Raw genomic sequence first — 26,110 nt, forward strand, 5'->3', positions numbered from 1 at the left:
CAATCTCCATGCAGGCAGGTGCATGACAAACAGCCTCTTCCTCAATTTGCCTATTTCTTCCCTTTGCCCCCTCGAACTAATCCATAATATGACAGCAAGACTAATCCTTGGCCTCAAGCCCAGGGACCACATCTCTCCTACCCTAAAATCTCTCCACTGGCTCCCGGTGACTGCAAGGATCAAATTCAACATCCTCTGCATCCAGATTTCCCTTCCTAAATACTGATTCCTAAGGTGGTGTCTAAACTTATTCCTTGAATATTGCACGCTTGCAAGTATAATGGTGAGCACATGTCTACACTGTTAATCTATAAGGATTGGGGTATTCGAAAAATCAAACATTTGAAATGCATAATATTTGTTCAGGAGAAATTCTAGAATATTTAAATTCTAGAAGAGAGTTTAACAGGTATCAAATTTCGGAACTCAGATGACCTATATACACACATATGCTAAATAAATTACAGATGTTCCCGATCAGGAACCGCACAGAACTAAACTGAAGTACCCAACTTGTTGCTCTAATTAGGTTATAGTAAGACCTGTCAGTTACATCCTAGCTCTTACAGTGTAGAACAACTTTTCTTATCTGATGCTGAGCCGGTGTATTACATTCAGCAGGAGACAGATAGGGTAAACTCCCTTATTCAATCGATGTGCTAATTGCGGTGTGATATAGCGCATCCACTGGGGAGTCATGTAAATACCAAATGTCGTAATGTGAGTAACTATAGTAACTCCATCTTATCTCTGGGTGGTGTAATTAGGTGTTCCCATCCAGGGGCCAGACCATTCCCCACCAGTCCCCCTGCATCCTTTGACAGCACTTGCCCTCAGGCTCAATTTCCCAGACCAGCCCAACTTGTCCACCCTGCCACCACACTCTTCCTCCCTTTCCCCCTTCTTTCCTCTTGCACTTGCCTTCTTGCCCCTGCCCGCACTTCTGCTCGTCTCCCTCTACACCCTAACCCCCTGAACTTACCACCTTCTCAAGCACTTACATGGTAGGATTGTTACAAGGCCAATATAAGCATTTCATTGTTCTTTGTTGTTGTATTGTTATGATTCCCATGTCCTCCCCCCGACCCTCTTGTCTTGTGGCGCCTGGAAACACCTGTGTATAGGCACCATACAAATGTCAAATAAAAAAAACTAAAATAGAAAGCGGCTAGTTCAGTGTGGGGTGTTTGTGGGGGGTCAGCAATGTGAGGCGTACCACGGTGTAAAGTCTTCTCAACAAATGCCATTTTATTGTTTTTTAAGGTTGGATGAACACCTCAGTATCCCTACCCTGACAAGGATTTCCCTGCCCAAAATAAACTAAAGGAAACACTCTAGCAAAGGATATCCGTCCCACACACTTATACATAGTGTGTGAGACCACATCTCCCCAGCCCTTAAGACTCTGCACTGGCTCCCAGTGGCCAGAAGGGTGACCTTCAAAACCTTATGCATCTCCCACCGAGCATTGCATAAAACTGAACCTCAATATCTTCAAGACAAGCTAAAACCCTATCACCCTCCACGCATGCTAAGATCAAGCTCAGCCGGCCTCCTAGTCATTCCTAAGACAAACTCAGTCAGGTTAGGCGGATCATCATTCTCAGCCTTGGCCCCCACGCTGTGGAACGCACTCCCACCCCACACCCGCCTAACTGAGGATCTAATGTCTTTCCGCAAACTACTGAAAACCTGGCTCTTTCCCCTAAAACCAGCCCGTACGCAAAGTAACCCAAACAGAATAACAGCATCAATGACACCAATCCAACAAACTACCAGATGCGAGAAATCGACATATAATAACCGCTAATATAAACTAAAAGGACAAACAGAATTGAACGAGTAAAGTAGATCAAAGCAGCGAAGTGGACAATAAGAATAAATCGTCCAAAAACAGCAACGAGATTTAAACTCATGAAATGGGTGTAATGCGTAATGAACGAACGAAATGAATGGAGTGGATGAAATAGTTAGAATGGATGAAGCGTGTGGAACGGATAAATGCGCTGAGCGGATGAATGCGTTGAGCAGATGAGTGTGTAGATCGGATGGATGGATAATGATCGAACAAAGTGAATGGAGTGGATGAAATAGTTATAATGGATGAAGCGTGTGGAACGGATAAATGCGCTGAGCGGATGAATGCGTTGAGCAGATGAGTGTGTAGATCGGATGGATGGATAATGATCGAACAAAGTGAATGGAGTGGATGAAATAGTTATAATGGATGAAGCGTGTGGAACGGATAAATGCGCTGAGCAGATGAATGCGTTGAGCAGATGAATGTGAAGATCGGATGGATGGATAATGAATGAACGAAGTGAATGGAGTGGATGAAATAGTTAGAATGGATGAAGCGTGTGGAACGGATGAATACGCTGAGCGGATGAGTATGTAGATTGGATGAGTGTTTAGAACGGATGAGTATGTTGAGCAGATGAGTGTATAGAGCGGTTGGGTGTGTAGAGCGGACTAGCGTGTAGAGCAGATGAGTGCGTAAGTACAGAGAAATGTGTAGAACGCAGGAGTGCGTAGAACAGATTAATGTGCAGAACGGATGAGTGAAGAGCAGATGAGTATGTAGAGCGCATAAGTGTGTAGAGCGGATGAGGGTGTAGAGCGGATGAGTGTGGAAATGCGGAAGAGTGTGTAGAACGCTGGAGCAGGTGAATGTGCAGATCGGATGATTATATAGAGCGGATGAGTGTATAGAGCGGATGAGTGTATAGAGTGGATGAGTATATAGAACGGATGACTGCGTATGAGCGAACAACTTTGTATAGCTGATGAGTACATATAGCAGATGAATGCGTGGAAAGAACAAGTGCGGGGAGCAGATGATTGCGGGGAGCGGATGAGTGCGGGGAGCGGATGAGTGCGGGGAGCGGATGAGTGCGGGGAGCGGATGAGTGTGGAGAGCGGATAGGTGGGCAGAGTGTTATGGGTGAGCAGAGCGTTATGGGTGAGCAGAGCGGAAGAGTGTGCAGAACGGAAGAGTGTGCAGAGCGGAAGAGTGCGCAAGAATGGATGAGTGTGTAGAGTGGATGATTGCGTAGAACAGACTAGTGGGTAGAGCCTTCGAGTGTATGGAGCAGACGAGTGCGTTTGAGCGTGTATGAGTGGACGAGTGCCTAGAGCGGACGAGTGCCTAGAGCGGACAACTGGCGTAGAGCGGATGAGATGCATAGAGCAGATGAGTGCCCAGAGCGAAAGATTGCGTGGAGCAAACAATTGTGTAGAGTGGATGAGTACGTAGAGCTGCTGAGTGCGCAGAGCGGACGGAACGGGTGAAATAAGTGGATGGAATGAATGATGTATATGGATAGAACAAGTGATATATGTGAATAGAATGGATGACGTATGTGAATAGAATGGATGACGTATGTCGATGGAATGTGTGACGTATGAAACGGGTGACTTATGTGGATGGATGACGTATGTGGATGGAACGGGTGACGTATGTGGATGGAACGGGTGACGTATGTGGATGGAACGGGCGACGTATGTGGATGGAACTGGCGACGTATGTGGATGGAACGTGTGAAATATGTGGATGGAACGGATGAAGTATGAAGATGGTACGGGTGAAATTTGTGGATGGAGTGCATAAAACAACTTAGATTACTCGGAACGTATCGGAGTAAATAGAACAGATTCGAATGCATGAAACGGATCAGAGTGCGTGGAATGGACTGGAGTGCGTGGAATGGACTGGAGTGCGTGGAATGGACTGGAGTGCGTGGAATGGACTGGAGTGCGTGGGGCAGACTGGAGTGCGTGGGGCGGAATGGAGTGTGTGGGGCAGACTAGAGTGCGTGGGGCGTATAACTGATCTGCCGCATACTCCCCATCACTTCTGGTTGCACACCCCTCAGCCAGGCGTTCTCCTCAGGCCTAACGCAGCCACCTCCGCTCTGGATAAATCCTGCCAGAACAAACACATACTCCTGATCTCTCAACCACCACACCTACTGCTAGGAAGCAGCTATTACACTGATACCGCACGAGCTGCACACATACCCGGTGCCCACACGCACCTTTTTGACTCTCCCTACTCTCTCTACTGATCTGAACTTCGGTTCCCAAGGGCGTTCAACCTACCAGCGCCTTCAGACCATACCAATGGTATATAAGGTGCTATATAAATGCAAAATAACAATAACAATTACTGCAAATACACCCCTGTTCAAATTGCCAATTGTGCCCATGTTATGACCACCCTATCAGCAGCCTGCACCATCGCTCTCCAGCGTGCCACCGTTGTTAAACTAGCCTATACTTGGCGCACCGGTGCGGCCATCAACTTTGTTCAAGAGTGAACGCTATTCCTCGGCATAACCACTGCTACACTGCTATATTATTGCTGCTTATAATGCCTGCATCTATCAATGCTTAATCCACCATCTGTCAGAACCACCTCATACCATTGCTGTTATATTGTTGTTCACTATGCTCATGTCATGCCCACCTTGCAAGTTACCATCACTATTATAGATAGCCTTGCATCCTGCATTTCATTATTACACTGCCTAACACTTCTCCACCATTGACTTAAGTGATTATTAGCTACTACTAACCGAGTACCTGATTGACCGAGCCATCTTCGACCTTGCACCTACGCGACCACAGACCCCAGGCCTCACCAGTCACTAGCCATTCACTAGTCACTAACCAGCCACCTGCCTCCCAGATGACCACTCTAAGGAGAGCAACGCTGGCCATGGCAACAATCCTCCCACTATTCCATAACCCCCCACCATGGAATTGCACCAACAAGACTCGCCCACGCTACCCTGAACTCCTATCACCAGTAGATTGGATAAACAGATTTGCCTGTCCGCCAACACCACTCATGCCATGCCCCACACTTCTAAGAAACGCTTGCTTAGGCTCACGCCTCCTCAACATACCCACTACAACTAATCTGGACACAGCCTGCCCCACTGTTCTGAGGAATACTAGACTCAGCTATCGCACCAGCCAGAGGCATAAGTCCACCACATTGATTACCAAACAGCCCAAGATTCACTCACTGCAGACCACTCTCATCAAACCATCAGTGTACCAGGACTGCACAACTTCCCATAACCTACCACCTACAAGTGTCATCCCAATTACCACCTCTATTAAGGGTGCACTAATCAATGCACGCTCACTGATAGCCCACGCCACCGATGCTGCTGACCTTATCACGGCCAACCACCTAGACTTCATCGCTATCATCGAACGGCTCCACAAAGCAGCTGGGCCTTCATTAGCTCTAGCCATTCCCGACAACTACAACATCATCAGAGCAGACAGAAAAACCAGAGTTGGTGGGGGAGTGGCGCTCATTGCCAAATCTAACCTCAACTTCAGAGAAGTAACTAACACCTCCTTCCCTTCAGCTGAACTCCTTTCCATCAAACTTCCACTATCTAACACCCAAACCATTCTCCTACACATTATATATAGACCTCCAGGTGCCCTGTCTACTTTCGAAGAGGATATCTCGCTTTTGCTTACCACTAACACCAAACCCAAATCACAAATCATCATCATGGGTGACTTCATTCTGGGACTCAATGACAGCCAGGCCACCTCTCTCAATGATACCATCACTCACTTAGGCCTAACCCAACACATCAACAAACCTACACATACTAAAGGAAGATCTTTAGACTGGCTAGCAAACACCAACTGCAACCTCTCACTGACTGACATCACTCCTTGCGCGTGGACAGACCATCCCCTCATCACCTTCACGATACCCAAAACCTCACCTAAAACTGCACCCCAAATAACTTCCAGAAACAATCGCAACATCACCTTAGACAACCTTAAACCCCTCCTCACGCCCATCGCTAAGGCTATTCAGATCGACAACCCAACCGCATTGGTAGATCTCTACAACAACACGCTGGTACTTGCCCTAAACAAAATCGCCCCTCTCAAAGAACGAAAGGCCAAACCTATTGCCCACACCAACAAATGGTTCTCAGAAGAACTAAAAGATCTCCGCAAGAACAAAAGAGCGGCAGAAACCAACTGGAGAAAAGCACCTTCCCCAACCACTAAAGATACATTCTCATTGGCAACCTCCGACTACAAATCCGCCATCTTAAGCGCTAAAAAAGAGATTTATAACTTGAGAATACAGAGCGCCAAATCTGGCACAAAAGAACTATTCTCGGTTCTAAGAGAGCTCGAATCACCACGACCACCCACTGAGGACTGCATCAAGGATAAAGCCGGGTGCAATAATATCCAAAAAGCCCTGTCTAACAAAATTGCCCTCCTACAAGCTAAAATAGTCTAAAAAAGCCACCATCCCTGCTAAAGACCACCCTAGCACCGACAAGAGAAGTACCATTCCCGACTGCCCCCTTTTCTACTTCTCCCCAGTCACCGAGGATGAAGTTGTAAAGATAATCTCCACACTTAAACCTTCTAACTGCAAAGGCGACCAATGTCCGGCCTCAGTCATTAAGGATGGAGCCAAAGAACTAGCCCCATTTATCACTGCGCTGATCAACTCCTCCTTTAAGAACTCAGTTTTTCCAAACAATCTCAAAGAAGCCTGGGTCCTGCCCCTTCTTACAAAACCCAGTCTAGATCCTAACACTCCCACGAATTACAGACCCATCATGACAGTACCTTTTCTTCTCAAAATACTAGATAGAGTGGCTTACCTCCAAATACAACAACATTTGGAAGACAATAACCTTCTAGGCCTGTGACAATCTGGCTTTAGACCCAGACATGGGACCGAAACAGCCCTCCTGGATCTAAAAATCCAAATGGACGAAGCCAAAGACAAGGGCAATCTGGCCATTTTGCTCCTGTTGGATCTATCCGCTGCCTTTGACCTGGTTGACCACCAGATCCTCACACAACACCTCTCCTCGGCTGCTGCATTCTCCCAGAATGCCACCAAATGGATTCAGTCATTTCTGTCTGATAGGTCGACTAGGGTCTTCGCCCCCTCAGCTGCTGCTGACCCTGTCCCAATCCATTGTGGAGTCCCCCAAGGATCTTGAATTTCTCCCACACTTCACAACATCTTCACTAAGCTTCTCTTTGACCGTCTTGACGATCTGGGTGTCAGCTACACAAATTATGCAGACGACACCCAGATCCTCATCACACTCACTGGGCACTATGACGAAGACGTTGCTAAACTCAATGAAATTTACCTAGAAATCCAAGCTTCGATGGCGACACATAGCCTTTGTCTTAACGATGACAAGACAGAGCTGCTCATCGTAGGCTCTCAGGCACGCCTCAACAAATTGGACACCAGATACCAATCTTTCATCATTGATGGCAATATTATAAAAGTCTCTAAAGAGGTCAAACCACTAGGTGTGTACCTAGATTCCACCCTATCACTGAAAAGACAAATAAATGCCACCATCTCATCTACCAGCTACATCAACAAACTTACTAAGGCCTGTAGGCCATTCCTATCCACCACAAGCTGTCTAACCTTAGCTAGAGTATTAATACTATCCAAGCTAGACTATTACAATTCACTCTTCCTCGGCACCACCACTAAAAATCTGAACAGACTTCAGATCTTGAAAAATAACGCCCTAAGATGCGCTCTCAACCTCCCACGCAAAGCTCACATCACCACAGCCAGCAAGGAAGCCCACTGGCTACCTATCCGAGACAGAATCAAACTAAGATCCCTTGTAATCACACACAAGTGCCTGTCTCTGACCGCCCCACGATATTTATCTGACAAATTCACCAGACATACTTCATCCAGACCTACCAGAACACCGTACCTGCACCAACTCCAGATTCCCAAATTTAACCTAAAAACGGCAGGAGGCTCTAGCTTCCCAGTTCTGGCTGCTCATTGTTGGTACACTCTCCTCTCTCTATTAGAGCTATTAGAGCTATGGTGAAATCATGGCTCTCTGTCTAATGTACCTTTTAACCGCCTGCTAATTGATCAGCGCTCTGCAGATCCCTACTGCCTATACTAGCCCATAAATGTTCTGGACCACCCTGTAACCCTGTCCTATACCCTGTCCTATACTGCCTTTTGCACTCCTATCCTGTCACGTACTGTATTATTCGATGTAACTTTGAATTTATGCACTTTTGTCGTGAAACGATATGTAACTATGTGGCCCACAAGTTTTTGCGCCCAGCTACCTGAGGGTTTGGCCGCGCACTACAAATAAACAATCAATCAATCAATTAAAGAGCATTAATGGGAATCTTGGTTTCCCTGAAAAGTTGTTGAACTTTTTGAATCTGTTGAATGCTGTGAAGTTGTTGTAACCTCCTGTCAGTTGGCATTGACCACAAAAGCACTGGTAGTAGTGAAAAGCAGTTTGGGCAGGGTAGTATTCCCGGATGGTTATCCTTTGGAGATAATTGGCCTAGCATGGAAACAGGCCAAGTGGAAGTTGAAGGAGTGCTACAAGGTGGTCTTGACAAAGACAATTTATGTTGTTAGTGGTGCCGGAGAAAGAGCCATGCAAGGGTGTTACAGTGAAGTTGTATTTCTTTAAGTTGTTAAATGGGAAAATCATCCAGACTGAGACAATCATTGTTGCTATCATAGAACTGAGAACCTATTTAAAGAAGAAGAGAATTATATCTTTAGTTTTGGAACTTTCAATTGATAAGTTGAAGTTGCATCGAACTGTATTGGAACTTTTGTTGTGAATCTGGATTTTCTTGTGTTCTTTCTTGAAATGTGAAGCAGAATCACGTTTAAACAAGAAAAGGGGAATTTGCCCAGGTTCTGAAAAGAGACTGCTGTTACATATTGAATTCAATCAACATTGTTTTGAACTGCCATAAATGTCCTTGTTTAGTTGTTGTATGTTATGTTATGTTACTTTGCATTTATAAAGCACCTTATGTACCATTGGTATGGTCTGAAGGCGCTGGTAGGTTGAACGCCCTTGGGAACCGAAGTTCAAGTCAGTAGAGAGAGAGGAAAGAGTCAAAGGTGTGTGTGAGCACCGGCTATGTGTGCAACTGGCGCGGCATTCGTGTAATAGCTGCTTCTTAGCATCAGGTCAGGTTTTAGCATCAGGTCTTATACAATCATCCGCTCTATCCACTCATCCACCATATACTCACTCATCCCTTCTACGCACTCATCCCTTCTACGCACTCATCCCTGTGTTTGTAGCTCACGGCACCTAGAAGAGCCAACCACCCATGACTGGATTTGTGATGTCCACACCTCATGCTAGCCTTTTGTCGATAAGATGGTGGGCTTACCTTGACTGTGGTCTCAGACAGACTCAGAGATGTGGCCAATTGGAACCGTGCGGCCCGGGACAGGTAGCGCTGCTCGCAGTACTCCTGCTCAAGTCTGGCCAACTGCTCTGCGCTGAAGATAGTCCTGTAACATCTGGTCTTGCACGGGTTGGTCGGCAGGCTTTGTGGTTGCACAGTGACCTTCTGCATTCTTGCCGTTGCCTGGCTCGATACACGCAAGGCAGTGCTGACAAGAATAAAGTACACGCTATGAGGATTGATATGTAAATATGCAATGGCAGAAGCAATACAGCAGAATAACGAAGAACATACAATAGTGATACATACATAACAATGTGCATACAGTAGGCAGCGTTAACAGTTTGACATAGTGGGGGGCCGTCCGGAGCGATGGGCGAGCATATTGTTGTAGGCAATTGATTGCAGCGGAGCGGTGGGGTGTCCAACTGAGGTGCTGAAAGCGCGTGGATCAAGGTAGTTAGAGGTGCTCAAGCGGTGTGTGGGTGGTGAAGGAACACCATTTGGTTATGTGGTGGAGTGGGAGTACACAGCGTGCCCGATAGCAGAAGGAGTGCAGGCGCGAGTAGGGACGTGTTGGGCAGGGCAGTCATAGCAATGTGGACAACAGTTCCAATTGCTTACCAGATCGCTGGATCAATCCTGGTGGCAGTAGAGACGGCTGGGCAGCATGGCGGGCTCGCGGCCCGTACGGCTTCGGACAGGCTCAAGACAGGAGCCAAGCCTTACTGTGTGTGCCTTTATGGGTGTGCCGGCCGGAATTTAATATTCTTCTGCAAAATGATGCTCCTCTCCTTCTGGATATCTGTTCCCAGAAGGGCAGCCTTTTTGCCACTCTTGTTTCCCAACTACACGAGTAACCAAAGACTGATAGCGATTTAGGCATAGGTTCTCTTCTTGCTTCTCCCCTGGTTTTGACAATGTGTGTATCCCAGTTTATACCAAATGTTTACAGTATGGGCAACAGGATTCAGAGTTTATATACCTTGCATTAGCCCTACTTTTGTTGTTGGCAATATTGGCTAGTGTGTATATGTCTTGGTTTCAGTTTCTCTTGGCTTGGGCAATCCTTATTACCATCAACTCTTAACAAAGTTGCCCCAACAAGTAGTTGATCTTTCCACTGACTCACACCCTCAAAATTACAGTCATTGGATTTCGGTTTGCTATAGTTTTGCTTCTTTTCCATGGTTTGGCATTAAAAAAAAACTTGGGAATCCGCTTCACCTACACGTTCATGCTGCTTCTGCTGTTTTACAATAGTTTGTTTTTCACAAGTAACGGGTGACTTACTTTCAGTGACATGCGAGTAATATTTCTGCTGCTTCATCCTAATTCTGCTTCGATGTGAGTGCTGTGCACCTTCGGAGTGCCTCTTTCCAATATGTAAGTGTGGACAAATTGCTCTGGGGTCACTGACAATCTTTGAACTCACTGGATCAGACGTGTACCTCTGTTCTCCTCGCTGCTCACAGGACTTCTGCAGTTGTGGCTCTCTGCGACCCGGGAATCTGCTTTGGTAACTCTGCCTTCACCCGTGCCACTTCCAAATGGAGCTCCGCTTGCTCCTGAGGCTCTCTGGTGCACGCCAGCCACCCGAGACAGCCTCTTGTGCACTTCCCGCTGCACAGCCTCTGCAGCCCCAGGGGAAAGCTTTCCTTCTGCATGCTTCCGTCTCCACGACTTCTGCACTTCAGATTTCTGTGGGTAAAGACCCTCTCAGGACCGGCGATGGTCTCGATGTCTTCTCTCTCCTCCAGCTTCTGCCTGATCTGCCAGCATGCACCGCGTTGCTTATGCTTAAGGCTTCTTGTACTCTCCACCAATAACGCCAACTCCTTCTCTATGGCATGCATCTGAGGGGGCCTTTGAAGCCTCCCAGTCTCCCTCAGGTGTGGGTCATCTGCACAAGTGAACTGACCACTCCTGCAGCAATGTTCCTCTTCAGCCTTCTTCTTCGTCCCTGTACCCATGGAATTATTGGATTTGAAGTCCCTAATAGAAAAATTATGTTTTCATATTTCTTTTGTTCTACAATTAAACCAGAGTGTGTTCCGTATAACATTCTTTAAAGGAACACTATAAGAATTTGTCATTAGACTTGATTGTACAGGTGAAGGCCATTTGTTTACGCTGATGTCATTTACAGATTTCCTTTGATTGCCTCTTTGGGTATTAGGGGGGTTTTCAGCTTTGCAGGATTCCCAAACTTTAGAAGGGTTTTGATTTCTCCTCAGGCTTAGAAATGTATGATTGAGTTCACCCCTACTCGTATGTTTATCTGGTGGAACAGTAAGATGGTTATTATAAAAAACCATTAAATATTTTGGCATTCATAGAAGAAGACAAATACAGTGTCTCATCCCAAGGATTCCTTCTGACTCCCCTAGGCCTTTTCTCCTCCCAGGTGATCCTCCCACAGAACTCCACCCCCAAGATCAGGAAGCTTCTGCCCTTCGCTGACCACCTGAGAGGAGACTTTAGGCTGCAAATTAGTGAGGCGCCTGTAGGATTCAGCACATGTTCCAATAGGAGTTGGATGAAGGAGTTTGGCAGATAGTGGTAAGAGAGGATCAGGAGGGGAGTGCCTGAGGTCAGAGGTTGATTCTGGGGGAGGTTGGAGGAAGGGAGTTGTCGTTGGGGGAGAAGAGGTTTTTGGGAGTTAATGAGGCAGACGATCTGAAAAAGCGAGACTTGTGAGGAGGTTGGGGGGTGGGCGGGGACTCCAGACCATCCAGAGACTGAGAGTGTGGGGAAGATGGAGGAGAGGAACCCTGCAGAGATCATCATACCAGGAGGTGGAAGGCATTGGCATCCGTGCCGGACACAGAAACCAGAGAGTTAGATGCCACCATTGTATATGAGGAGGTGGACAGAGAAGAGGGTCACCTTCTAGAAAGAGGGAGCAGGGAGGTTCCAGCAGACCAGGTCTATTCAGGGGAGGAACTAGAGGCGGGAGGAGGTATGAGGCAGTGCCATCTCAGGGAATCTTATACTCATGATGGTGAATGAGGGGTTGTCCTGGGCCTCAGAACCCTAGAGCAGGGAGGTGGAGAACTAACGGAAAGCATCACAGGCCCCACCAAGAGCCCAGGAGAATCGGTCAGTGCTTTGAAGACTCACCCAGTGCCTCTATCTCCTGGAGGAGACCTGCAGAATGGTTCAAGCTCCTAGGATACTGGTCGTGGAAGGCTTGACATCGTACTCAGCTTAGAAGCATTCCGTAACTCTGCAAAACAGACACCCTGAAGACAGACCAGGTTATATGATATGATATGATGGGTTATTTATAACGCGCTTAATACCCAGAGGTTTCTAAGCGCAGCCCCGGGAATCAAACCTGTGTTGCTCCGTGTCGTTTTGCTTCCAAGGTAAACACGTTGCCACTGAGCTATTCTCCCAAAACGTTATAGATTTCTGGGGTGGGCAGATACACTTCTTGGCTGGAAATGTTTGCGACTGGAAGAATATTCTACAATTCATTTTGTTATTTGTGACTGTGTCAGGGACTTCCCCATGTTAAGGTGGGATGGAGACCACTGACAACCTTGTTTTGGAGACCTACCAGAGTGTTTGCCAGAGCCAGTCCTGCCCCAGAGGCGGGGTGTGGGAGTTGGAAGGGCCCAAGTGCCTGTTCTTTTACCTGTGCATGGTTGAAATTGTTAAGTACCACTTACAGTCGTGACATACCTACCTGCTTCTGGCTCTTCTTACTTAGAACTCCCCCAACAAGAACGTTTTGAGGCGGGGAACGGTAAAGACAACCCAACAGCGAGGGTGGTGGCGGTGAGCAGGGAGAAAACAGAATGTTGCTTCCTGAGGACCGGCAGTCAAAAAATCAATCTTGCACTGAAAAAAAATAAAAAATTGACTTTTCGCATAGTGGGCTGCCATTACAAGACACCGGCAGACCGGTTCAGAAAGAGGCCTTGGCTTAAAGGATGTTTTCTCTCTGTAATGCACCCCAAAGGGAAAAGCAATGCAGCAATTTTCCCGGGGAAGCTGAGCGGATGGGTCACTGGGAGAGTGAGGCGACCCAGGAAGAACGGGGGAGTCTGGGTTGTTCCGACGAGGTCTAGGAAAAAGAAGGCAGACCAAGAAGCTAGGTGGAGAAAGGCTGCTGCAGCAGAGCATGGAGAAAGATTAGAGCGCGTGTGCCAGGTGACTTGTTGGTTAGTGAGAGAAAGAGGTGCTTGGGTGTGAGACTGAGTGCATGGTAAGAAAGTTGAGAAAATGAGACTAGGTGGGAGTGTAGGGAAGTAAGGATGAGTGAGAAAGGGGAATGAGAGAATGTAAGGTGTGACTGTGATAGGATGGGGCTAATTGTAGAGTTGGAGGTAGTGTAGAGTCGGAGGAGTGTGTAGTGGAGAGTAGAAAAGGAGAGAAGTGTAAAGGAGAGTGTGCAAGAGGGTAGGAGGAGAGTATAGAGTAGTGGGGGGAGAGTGGTGGGTTGCTGAGGAGGAGAGAGTAGCAAAGGAAAGAGACAGAGAGAAAGAGAGAGAGATGAGAGAGAACACAGCCTATAGTGAGACCGTATTAAAGACATTAATAAAACCCATTGAACTGTCTTTGAGAGTTGGGTGTTCTTTGGGCCATCTGTGACACATTGTTGGAAAATAAACTCTTCTTGCTTCTGGTAGTCTATGTGTGGCTCGCACCCTGTCACAAGATACACGAGCATACTGTACATTTCATAATTACTAACCCTTTTCCATTTCATAAGTAGTAAACTGAACACCTGCAATAGTGCTAGCCTCTTTACTTTTCAGATCTCCGTGTTTCTCTGTCTTGTCTTTATTCAATAAAGGTTTATTTATTTATTTATTTATTTATATTTATTTCATTTAGTTTGTACAAAACTTTTTGAAAAGAGATTTCCCATGCCCAACCCACAGTGTGGGGAGAAGTTCCGTGGTGTCAGCAGGCGACAAAGAGCGGCTGGTCTTTGGGTCTAATTCGCCTCACAATTTCTACGGTACACCATCGTCTTGGGGCCCACTGTTTGTCGCCTTTCTTATCCAACTTTGAGTAATATTTCTAGTTTTTGTAGAAAGTTTGTTAACCCAAAGATTTCTTTTTCTCTTGGATTGAGGAATTTGCGCCATAAGTCCTCTCCACATAATGTGTCATACTGTAGTACCAGGCTTCCTAAGTGAACAGATCTAAGGTCTTTTAGACTTTCACAATACAGTGTGAGGTGTTTGAGAGTCTCATTTTGTTTATTGCAAAAGCGACATTTAAGCATTGCTGTTGCTTTTCGTGCTCTTGTCGCTTGACTCACTCTTGTGTTGAATAGATTTAAACGAAATTTCATGTAGGTCATTCTGTGTCGAGCGTTGGGTGTCTTTATCAAGTATTGCAGCATCTGTTTACGGTCTTTGGCTTCAGTGGGTGCATCATCAAACAGTTTATGACGATTTCGCGCATCCACTGTTAGACACCAGTCCTGTTCCCATAGTTTTTTCTTAACATGGGTTGGGTTGTTTTGCAGTGTGAGTTGGTCCGTGCCAAGTTGCGTTAGCTGATTTTTACAGCCAGCTGCCAATCTGCACAGCACGGTTTCGGAATTGCCTTTGAGCGCTTCTTGTAAGATCTTAAACTGCGGAGTACAGTCTTCTATGATTATTTTCCGATAGATGGATAGCATGTTCCATAACACACGTGCCTGCAGCGAGATAAGGTTTAATTCATATCTGACGCACGCACTCGAGATTCCTTTCTGTATTTGCAGGACTCGTCTCCAGTATTGGTTTTCCAACTGTGGCCACAGGGTAGCAGGGGCTCCTAGGGCGCTTTCCGCGCCATAAATGAGTGTTGGGGTGACTTTTTGGTTATAGTGAGCTAACACTGGGAGTAGGGAAAATTTTCCGAACTTTTTGTTTATGATGACCCCTTGGCATGCTAGTTGTTTGCATTTTTGTATGATGTTCTCCATCCAGGGGGCATCATTTATGTTACTGTTAAACCAGACTCCTAGGTATTTGGCCTTTTTCACACATCTCAAGTTGTCGTTACACAGCCTCCATTTCGGTGTAGTTTTGGGATTCCGTTTGTTGTTTCTTGTAAGGTCTTGGAGGATTATTATTTCCGACTTTGCAGGATTGATTTTCAATTTGTTTTCTTTTACGTAACCTTCTAGTGCAGCCAGCTTCCTAGATAGCCCAATTGGGGTTTGGTCCAGTATAGCAATATCATCTGCATATAACAGCCAGCTTACAGGCATACCATTAATTTTTGGGGGAAATGATGTGACAGCTTCAAAGCTTTCTCCAATGTCAGACAGGAATAGGCCGAACAGTGTGGCTGCCAACGGGCAGCCTTGTTTCACACCTTGATTTGTTTTTATGGGCTGACTCAGTGTTCCACGAGAGTCCAGCCTTACTTTGAATTCTGTGTTAGAGTGCAATTCTTTTATTGGTTGTAGTAGGTTTTCCGGGCAAAGCCATTTTTTCAACTTTGTCCATAACAACTCTCGATCGATAGTGTCGAACGCGCTAGACAGATCAATGAATGCAAAATATATCTTCCTGTTTTGGCGAATAGCTTTCATCTTCAGGAAGTTCGGGATGGTCAAGTTCAGCCCACAACCAACTCCTTTTACAAATCCTGTTTGACGGGGGTCGTATCTTTTAGCGTCTTTAATCCATTTGAGTAGTTGGATTTGAAGCTGTGTTGCAAAGATTTTCCCAATAACGTCAAGCAGGGCTATCGGCCTATAGTTCTTGGGGTCTGTTCGGTCGCCCTTTTTGAAGATCGGTACCACAATGGCTCTCCTCCAAGACGCAGGTATAGTTTGCGACTGTAGTATTGATCTGAACAGGGAGTAACAAAATTCTGCCCATAAGTCTGGATATTGTTTCAAGTGTTGATTGGTTAGGCCGTCTGGGCCAGGTGCTCCTGAGGTACTCAGTCGGACAATGTTGTTGTATATGTCATCTTTCTTTATTACAACTGACCATTCCTGCTCTTGACATGGGGCTGTTATGGTCTTTATTGAGTTGTTATTGAAGGCCCCTGCATAGTGGCTTACCCATGTATCTTCTGGGATCATGGATTTTGTGATTGCACCCTGAGGGGTTGAGATATTATTCAAGTAGCTCCAAAAGTCGTTTGTGTTCCTATTTGCGAGCGCTTTCATCATGTGTTCGGCATCTCTTTGCACCATTATGTGTTTATGACTGATTAGCCAATTCTTGTAAGTCTGTTTCAGTTGTTTTGCCTTGTCTAGGTTGCTGCTGACTCTGTTATTTTTGAGCAGTCTTAAGGATTTTCGCAGATTTTTTTTCTTTAGATTAAGCTCTGCATCCCATGCATGTACCTGTTTGAAGTCTGCTTTAACATTGCCGGAGCACTTTTCTCTGTAGGTCTCTAGTAGAGTTGTGTATTCAATTTGTTCTTTCTCTGTTTTTTCTCCCAGTGCTTTGCACAGTGAGCTCACTTTGTTCGCATTGAGTCTCAGACGATTACGTCCCGGTCCAACTTCAAAAGGATATTTTGACAAGACGGTTTCACGTTCGCTTTTGTATGACTTCAGGTATAGCTTTTGTATGCAGTGATCACTGAACTCCATTTCGGTAATGGTTAGATGGGATACTTCACGTCTCAGTGAATCGTCGGCAAACATATAGTCAATTATCGATCTAGAGTGGATTCTTCGCCAAGTTGGTTGGGTGGGAATGTCTCCTTTTGTTTGCCCATTCAGCATGTGGAGGTTCCACGCCTTCATTTCCGACAGCCAGCGCGCAACGGCTAATTGGACATTTGTTTCCTTCTTGTCATGCGCAGTATCGGTTTTATCAATCATACAGTTTATGTTAAGATCTCCACATATAATGATGTGCGTATCTTTATCATTTCTTTTGCTGTTACAAATGAGTTCTGAGATGGTTTCTAGAAATCGATCAAGGTCTATAGCTAAGTGTTGCCAATATATGTTTATCAACATAAGTAGATTTGCTTTCATCGTTGGTCTCACAAGTAGTTGTATTTTGCATACCTGTAGGTACGCAGACACATTGGTTGCAGACAGTATGCGAACTCCACTTTCAATTTTTGCAAAAATTGCCATTCCTGACATGGGGCGTCCTTTGGTTCCTTTAATGGCTGTGTTGAAGGCAATCTCAAAGCCATCTGCAATGGGAGGTTCCGTTAGCCAAGTCTCCTGAAGACACAGTAAATCTATGTCTTTCAGGGCGTTTGGGATTTCTTCAAACAAATGCGTATGCCCACGTGTGTTCCATGACGCTATACATAAGTTGCCATACGCGTTTGACTTTTGGCGTTAACTATTTTTGGAATTGTTTATGGTTTTGGCGACCCAAGACCAGTCAAGATCTTCATATCCTGAAATGGATTTCCTCCCACCTGTAGAGTTGAGAGGCCCCATTATTGTTGCAATTGATTCGTCCGGTGTCTTTAGGGTAGCGTCATCAGGTAGTCTCCTTAAGATGACATGTTTAGTCTCTGTGCAGGAGTCTTCTGCTAGTAATGCGGGATTGCTGCTTGGTGTGGTTTTGACTCTTGATGGCAGTTGTTTATCCAGCAGATGTTCCGACTCTTTGTGACTCTGGATCTCGTTTATGTCGAACCCCATCAAATTCATTGTGGCACCAGTATTCAGAAGTAAGTCGCAAATGATTTTAGACGCTATGTGTGGAATCACACAGTCGTTATTTTTTTCATCTTCAAATTCCACAATTTGAATGTCGTCGGACGTGATGGTTCGCAGTTGCGGAATGTGATGTAATAATCTCATCACATTTTTCCTATTTAGGAGGAGACCATCTTGTTCTCTCACAATTCTTTCCAATCGTAGCATGTATTTCCCCATTTTCTTATTACTTCGTAATTGGTTACCATGAGCTATTCCACCAGCGACATTAGGTCTTGCAATAGACCGTGTGTTTTCAGTCGCGAGTGAGCACTTATCATGGAGGCTCTTTTTGGGTGGTGATGGATCTTTCAACGTTCGTTGGACTAAGAGATTGTTGTTTTTCCGGATTTCAGATCCGGGTTTACTCCTGGCATATAAGGAGATTTCAGAGATGTCAGCATCCATTAAGGCCATTTTAGCCTCCAGGGCTATGAGGTTTGGCTCGTATTTTAGGAGATCCGTGTTACGAGAGGTGCGAGACATGTCAAGCGATTGACGTTTCTTTAGGGCTATAATTGAGGCTCTTCTTGCTTCTAGCGTGATGCACTCTGATACTCTGTTTTCTGGACAAGTTGGCCTGCTTCCAGCTTGACTCAGCATGTCCATTGTGACGCATCTAGGTTGGTTTCTTGACTTCTTCACAGATATGTAGCAGGATTTTGGGGCTGATTTGCTTATAAGGTGATCAGGCTGATAGTGTTTCGAGGATAGCAATTTCTCTTTACTCGGTATTGAACTGAGGTCTATGTTTGTAGCAGCACTTGGTAGAGCGTGGTCTTTATTTCGAGCCGCCTCGGACACAACATTCTCGACTTCTGGATCATCCTCGCTGTCTTCATACGTTGAGAGGTCAAGGAGATCCTCTAAGGAAGTCTGAATTTCAGTGGTCGGGGATCCGGCTGTGTCCTTTGTGGTTCCCAACCCTTCAATTTGTTGAGCTTTGGTTACTTCCTGGCTGTTTAGTTTATCAATTGTTGAGGGGTTCTTCACGTTGCTAGAGATGGACTTTATTGGGACGCCGACGTTTTGTTTGTCAGGTATTGTTGTGCAAAAGCCTTTTATATTCCTTAGAAAGGAGCGCACACTTGATCTTGTTTGGGTTTTTCTTTTCTTCGTGTTTTTCGATTTTTTACCCATTGTGGCCTCCCTCGCTTTGGTAGCTGCATTGGAGTCTAATGATTTTGAAAAGATGGAAAACATTTCTTTGGCGATGACGGCCACATTGTTCGTTTGTTCACTTCCAGAGCCGTTTTCATCCTTCTCATTTGGTGAATTCACTAAATTTTGGTTCTGGACGGCCATACTAAGAACCTCTTGGGAGGTAGGTGTGTCAGGACATTCACCAGAGAGTATGGAGGGCTCAGGTGTTAGGTGGTTGGCAAGCCCATGATGCTCAACATGCAGTTGAGATGGATTCATTTCCGTGTCACCTTCCGGGTTTCGAGATGCACAGTCTAATGAAGCATTTCTCTCATTCAATGGCTCTTCACCGTTTTTCCTTGTAGCTTTGTCTTTCAGGGAGGTGACATTGTTGGGTCGATTTAGTTTTCGTTTACATTTCATGGGTTCATTTTCTTCGCCACTCTCTTCACTCCTTGACTCTTTCATGTTACTCTGTCCGACATTCTCTAAGTCTAGAGATGCGTAGCAAGTGTCTGGGTTGGGTGTGTTAACAACCTGTGTCACCTCCTCAATCACTACACAGGGGTCTTTATTCTCTTTTGGAGCTAGCCACTTACAGGAAGTGTGTGACTTCTGAAGTTTTAGTAATCCAATGGCTTCACGAGCTACTTCTGCGAATAGTCGTTTATCGGACGCACTGTTCTTAGTGTGCTCTGTTATTATCCTTACATTTGTTTCAGTTCTTAAATGTTCGTCTAGCTTCGCTTGTTTCATTAAGTTTAGTTCTTGTTCCACGTTTATCATTTTCGAGTTTAGCATAGCCAGGAGCATGGATTGGTCCTTGATGTTCTCATTCAGTTGTTCATATAGTTTCATATATGGCAGCATCGATGTAGTATGTGCGGCCATTATCAGAGTATTTATCTCTCTTGTGATTTCTCTCGATAAACACTCCGCCAAATACTGTGTTGAAGCACTAGCCTTTTCTCGAGAGCTTACCTTTAGTTTATCCGCTTTGTATTTCCTTCTGTGTAGTTTGCATTTCTTTGGGCGCAAATCAACAGGGGGGGACCAGCTAGGACTAAGGAAGAGGTACCATCATGTGTGGCTATGATTTGGAGAGCTGAGTCACTTACATCCGCATGTCTTTTTTGTGAAACTGGCAGCTGATCGCTGTCATCGTCGTTCATGGAGTCGGTTCTTTTCCTTTTCGTCAGTGTATTCGCCCACAGGTTGCTCTTTTGATTTTTTCCTCTTATGGTGGTGGGGAGGGAGACAACGTTCACCTTTACAGGATTAGGGGCACAGCTCTCCTGTTCGTTTGGTTTTGAGGGCTCAATAATTTCGGACAATGGAGGTTTAGCTGTGCTCTCAGAGCTCTGTTGGCTTCCCAATCTGATGTTAATTTCAATAAGGTCTTTTAGGACCTTGTCCGCAACGGTGATCGAGCTCCGCCGGTTAGAGCTTGTCCCAGGGCTAGAGACTTGGTCCAAAAAGTTTGCCGAGCTGGGCCGGTCCATTCTTTTTGCGGTGCTGGATTCTACTTGCAAGTACCTTGATGGGTTCGCACTGTCGAGACCAGGTCCACATTGTGGATTCAACCGTGCTTTGGTTTCAATGTGGTCGTGCGCGATTGTGTCATTTTCGTTGGCGTCCGCGGGGCTCGCCGTGGAACTGAGCCGGGCGGGGGGCCATACTTGCACTCCCGCGGTGTAGATCGCACACCCCTCCACTGTGTTGTAGCCCCCCGCTCGACCCCTCTTGTTGTTTGCCACTGCTAGACCTGCCAGGACTTGTAGGGGTTTAACACATGGGGGCTCGCCTACTCCCTCGCTCTCTTGACTGTGAGTTGTGTATGTTTGTAGCACATTATTGTGCAATCGTCTGCCAACTTCAACATCAATCTCGCCTTTTGAAGAGCCATCTGGCAATGTGTGCCTATAGTGATCACCCGCCGGGATCGGACCATAAGCTGCGTGCCTTAGCATGAGTGAAGGTACATTCATTACAGTTTTTAAGGAGTTTGTTGGGCAGCAGTCAAAGAGGGGTTCAGTACTTATTGGGGATATGGGAGGAGTGGAGGCGCTTACCCTTTTGCGATGTTTGCCGTTGCTTGCCATAGGGGGCGCCCGTGGCTCGGTGGTCCCTCCTCCACCGGCTGCCAGGATGCGCCTCTGTTGTCTCGTGAGCGGGTGTGCTACATCACCTCCTCCTTGAAGGATTGAAACTTCTCCCATAATCAGCCCAGAAGGGCCGGGCTCCAGCGTGGTCATAAAGGTTTCCAGTTCCAACTGCACTGAGGGTGTGCCCGTGCACCCCGTGCACCCCTGGCAACACTGCCAACACTCTGCTTCACTCCGCGTCGCTCCGCGACCGGAGCAGAGGCTTTGAAGCAAAAAAGGACTTCCTTGCAGAACGATGTAGATAGGATCCAAAAGCAGCGTTTCCAATACTGCCAACACTCTGCTTCACTCCGCGTCGCTCGGCGACCGGAGCAGAGGCTTTGAAGCAAAAAAGGACTTCCTTGCAGAACGATGTAGATAGGATCCAAAAGCAGCGTTTCCAACACTGCCAACACTCTGCTTCACTCCGCGTCGCTCCGCGACCGGAGCAGAGGCTTTGAAGCAAAAAAGGACTTCCTTGCAGAACGATGTAGATAGGATCCAAAAGCAGCGTTTCCAACACTGCCAACACTCTGCTTCACTCCGCGTCGCTCCGCGACCGGAGCAGAGGCTTTGAAGCAAAAAAGGACTTCCTTGCAGAACGATGTAGATAGGATCCAAAAGCAGCGTTTCCAACACTGCCAACACTCTGCTTAAGGAATCCAAATCCAGAAGTAACATGGGAGGACATAGAGGAGTTCTTCCCACCACAAGAGCTGATGCTGGGGCCCTCAAGAGTAAATCTGCGCGTCCTTGCCGCGGACTGTCGCAGACTGTCCCGACCCTTCAGCAGTGGCGCGTTTGTGCCGAGTTTGAGGTGAAGTGGCTTCCAGAAACTACAATCCTGCTGGGGATTCTAGTTTAACTCCAGCTAGTGTGTGTTCAGAGGAAATGGATGCCTCTGATTCAAATCGCACTTTTCTAAATATTAAGTGTGGAATGTTGATTAGTCTTTGCTTAACGCAAATTATGTTATGCTCAATGCGGCTACACTAGAAATTACTGTTTACTTAAAGTACACAATCATTTACAATTTTAAAAGAGATAAAATATGCGAACAAACAAACTAAAAGGTTCTCTTCCGTTTGCAAGTAATAAAAAGTACAGTAAAGGTTTATTATTTATGCTGAATCCGCACTTTGGGCAGAATAGGTTTGCATTAAGCGATAAAGAAGCCACACTCCCAGGGCGAGTTCTGCTGCTTTTTGAGACACATTTCTTTACCTCCAAGCAGACTTAGGGGAAGCGGAGTGCAATTATTTGTAATGTGCTTTGGGGGGCCAGAGACCACCTTATAGAAAAGGGAACTAGTACACCCCACTTTTGGGCGAGCCTTGGTGTAGGGCGTATTTAGTGAGCTGATTTGACCCTCATTTGGGACAGGCTGTTACCATTAACCACCACTTCTGAATTGCAGAAAGCCCTTAAGGATTTCAAGTTGAGTAGCTGTAGGGCTTTGCAGCACTATATATACATCCCCATTGTCTGTCACAGTCAACCCCACTGATCCATAGACCTGAAGTCCCACCAGAGTCTCTGGTCTCTCTCTTTGGAGACTTGCACATGTGAGCGGTTCTTTTCCAAATGTATTTAAGCAGAAAGGACGGTTTGTGGTCCTCGCCCCCAGCTACCAGTGAGGGCGCCAGGCAGAGTTCTCATGGCGATAATCTTGTCCAGGGTTGCACGGATTCTCGTCCCATTTGAATCCACAGACTGGCATCAGGAAGCATATACGTTTTTCTGCCCAAGTGTCATGTCCGAGGGCAACCAGCCCCTCCCAGTGTCTAATGGGCCTGCCACCTAGAGCAGCAAGACCCTCACTGCAGTTCCTTCAATCCTCAGGCTGCAACTGCCCCACAGTCTGACGAGTTGGCATATTTGGTGCCAGAAACCCTCTGATCCTTTGTTTTATGCCCTATGCCCTTTCACTGCATCGGAGGTAGACACTCTAAATGGTAGCGCCAGATATATTCTCATGTGGGCTATAATCTGGATCACATTTATGCAATTTTGTGGGCTTTGAAAATGAACCTGGTGCTGGCTTTTAAAAGGTCTTTTTAATGTAATTACTGAATTAAATGCTGTTTGTTGGAATGCATAGTGGCAAGGCAACATTTGTGACAACAATGAAATTAAAAAGAATGTTTTTGCAGGATATTTAGTTTTATGGCTGTCAAGAAAGCTGTGATAGACGTGGCTCGTCCCCCTGACCCGATAATCGATTTGTTCTGCAACTCGCTCAAAGAAGTAGGAAGCAATGGGTTAATTTGAGTCTTTTCCTTCAGTTGAGGCTTTCGAGGAGGTATCCGACAGCCTGTGCGTCCCCCAGTACCGACCTGACGGCGAGGAGCGTGTGATTCTCTTCCTGAAAATGGCATCCAACGAGGTGTTCAGCCAAGATTTGGTGAAGAGGATCAGGGAGGCGATCCGCAAGGCTCTATCTGCACGCCACATTCCCTCTCTAATTCTGGAGACCAAGGGCATTCCAGTAAGTGAGGCAGAGAGGTTGGAAACACTTCTCACTGTCAGAAGTTATTTAATGTTGGGTATAAATGTGCCTGGGCGGGAGGAAATATAATGGTCCTTTTGTTGCATACAATATTTAAGCCTGTATTTATAAACCTGACCATGCCTCTGCCAACCGAAGGCATTGTTCCTAGCCACAGGAAATGTTGCACAATTCATGAAGACATTGCATGCCTCAATCAGAACTTCCCCGCCCCTGTTTCTATCCGGTCCTCTAGTTCACCCCGTCCCACATCCCACTTCTGCTACCATTTCGCCCTGTTGTGCTTGCTTGCGCCCCCATGCAGAGGGAGCTTGAACTACAGTTATGACTGGTCTGGTCCATGAGGGGGCAGGATAAATACTGATTTGCATACGGTAGGTCCGCTTTGGCAGTAGGAAAGATAGAGCACGATGGAATGGTGCACTATCCCAAGGGATTCCTGAGAGTTGCACTGCATTGGATCCAGCGTTTCAACTTCACCTTTTTGGTCTTGGTGTAAACCTTGGTGGGTGGGAAATTGGGTGGGTCAGGAGGGTTGTGGGCTGTGTATGAGGATAGGAAGTTATCGAGTGTGCATTGCGTATGCCTGGAGAAATCCCACAGTGACCAGGATTCATTGGCTCTTTAATGGAATTCCTTTATCTGGGTGGAGTAGATTTTCTTTTCACTTTTCTATGGATAATTGTGAATTCCGACCTTTCATGTCTGGTTAGCTGTGTAGAGCTGATAGAGTAATACGCTCCCCCTTTCCGGAGTGGGTCAACCTCTCTTTGGGAATGCTCCAGAGCAACAGGATTCAGAGACCAAGCCCAATGTCTTTTTGGATTGATTCCCCACAACAAGAGTCACTGAATTCTGCGGGGTAAAGACCCCACCGTGGGCACACATCTATTATCTTGAATTGGGTGCCTCTTTTCACTCACCACCTGGTTCTTCGCTACCCCTCTGTATATCCTCACTCATATCACCTGCTTTTTACATTTCATACCTAGAAGGGAAGAAGTCTGTAAGTAGGTTTAAGAATGTGTTTGACGCTTGGCTTCTACCATCCTCTGTCCATTCTTCCAAACTATATGAAAGTGATTTCCCCACTTTTTTCCACTATTGTTAGGGCATTTTTTGATTACAGACCTAGATTCTCGAAGCAATGGCGTGCTTTACAATCATTGGGGGAAGAGCAAGGTTAGGGAGCAGAGAAAAAAGGGAGAGGGGGTATAACAACAGGGGACGAGGGAATTGGTAGCAATGGATCTGCAAGTAACCAGGGGAGGAAACAGTGGGGATCAGATCACCTAGTCTCAGCTAGGGTGTGGCGTGGATGGTGAATTGACCTAGGTGTTAGGTAGGAGCCGTTCCTTGAACAGGAGGGTCTTGATCTCCTTCCTGAACTGTAGAAGCGACAGGGCAAGTTTGATGTTGATGGGAAGGATCTTTCCAGGGTCTTGGGTCATAAATAGAGACGGCCTGTCTTCTGTATTTATTTTCCTGAGTTCAAGACGGCTCATGTCCTTACTACAGGTGGATTGTAGGCCCCTGGAGATGCTGAGTTTCTCAGTGGAGTAACGTGGGGACCTCAGGGTGACAGCCTTGTAGATGATGCAGCAGGATTTGAACAGAATACAGGCTTGTAGAGGGAGCCAGTGCAGTTCGATGAGAGTCGGGGTGATAGGGTTGAATTTGCTGAGTCTTTTGAATTGTGATGCAGCATGCAGGATATATCTCAGAGGAGCCAGGATTGCCATTGGAAAGGTCTTCCAATAGGGCATTGCCACCTTTCAGGTGGGAGAGGACCAAGGCTTGGACAGCCGATCTGAATGTGTCTTCTAGGATGAAGGACTTGATTTTCTGCAGCAGAGAAAGCTGGTACTAAACTGGTGTCTGTCAATGTTGAAGCCAAGGGACTCGGCGCAGGTGGCCAGCTGGGCTGTAAAGCCCTTGAGGTTCATAGCAGAGAGCCAGGTTTGGATATCCGGGTGTTCTGTGTTGTTGGTCAGCAGCAGGAATTCAGACTTGGAGTGGTTCATCTTCAGGTAAGCACTGGAGATCCATGACTAGATCAATGAGAGGCAGGACTTGAGTCTGTGGGTGTCTTCGATGGAGGGTATCTTGAGGTACAGCTGTGTGCCACCTGTGTATTCGTGGATGTGAATGTTGTGTGTAACGAGGGTGGGTTTCAAGTGGTTCCATGTAAATATTGAAGATCCCGGGGGACTGGATGGATCCTTGCAGGACTCCTCAGGAGATGGGTAGAGTTGGTGATCTTCAAGCAATTTGTCAGAAATGGTGTTGATTAGCAAGGTACGCTGATCCCCATGCAGCGATGTAGATTGTCAGTGAGTGCCTAGTGGTCTACTGTGTCAAATGCTGTAGCGAGGTCAAGGAGAACCATGCAGCAAGTATGGCCATCATCAA

General features: G+C 46.3%; 1 protein-coding gene across 2 annotated transcripts in view; it reads left to right on the top strand.

Annotated features, from left to right (window-relative positions):
• Nucleotides 1-26,110, top strand: part of AACS (acetoacetyl-CoA synthetase) — a 341,576-nt gene that overhangs the window by 288,415 nt on the left and 27,051 nt on the right. For both annotated transcript variants that reach the window (XM_069620120.1, XM_069620121.1), the window contains exon 17: nucleotides 23,475-23,677. In XM_069620120.1, coding sequence (XP_069476221.1) covers nucleotides 23,475-23,677 — 203 coding nt within the window. The remainder of the gene's footprint in view (nucleotides 1-23,474; nucleotides 23,678-26,110) is intronic.

This window comes from Ambystoma mexicanum, chromosome 10 (genome assembly GCF_040938575.1).
Source record: "Ambystoma mexicanum isolate Mex_15411 chromosome 10, UKY_AmexF1_1, whole genome shotgun sequence".
Classification (NCBI taxonomy): domain Eukaryota; kingdom Metazoa; phylum Chordata; class Amphibia; order Caudata; family Ambystomatidae; genus Ambystoma; species Ambystoma mexicanum.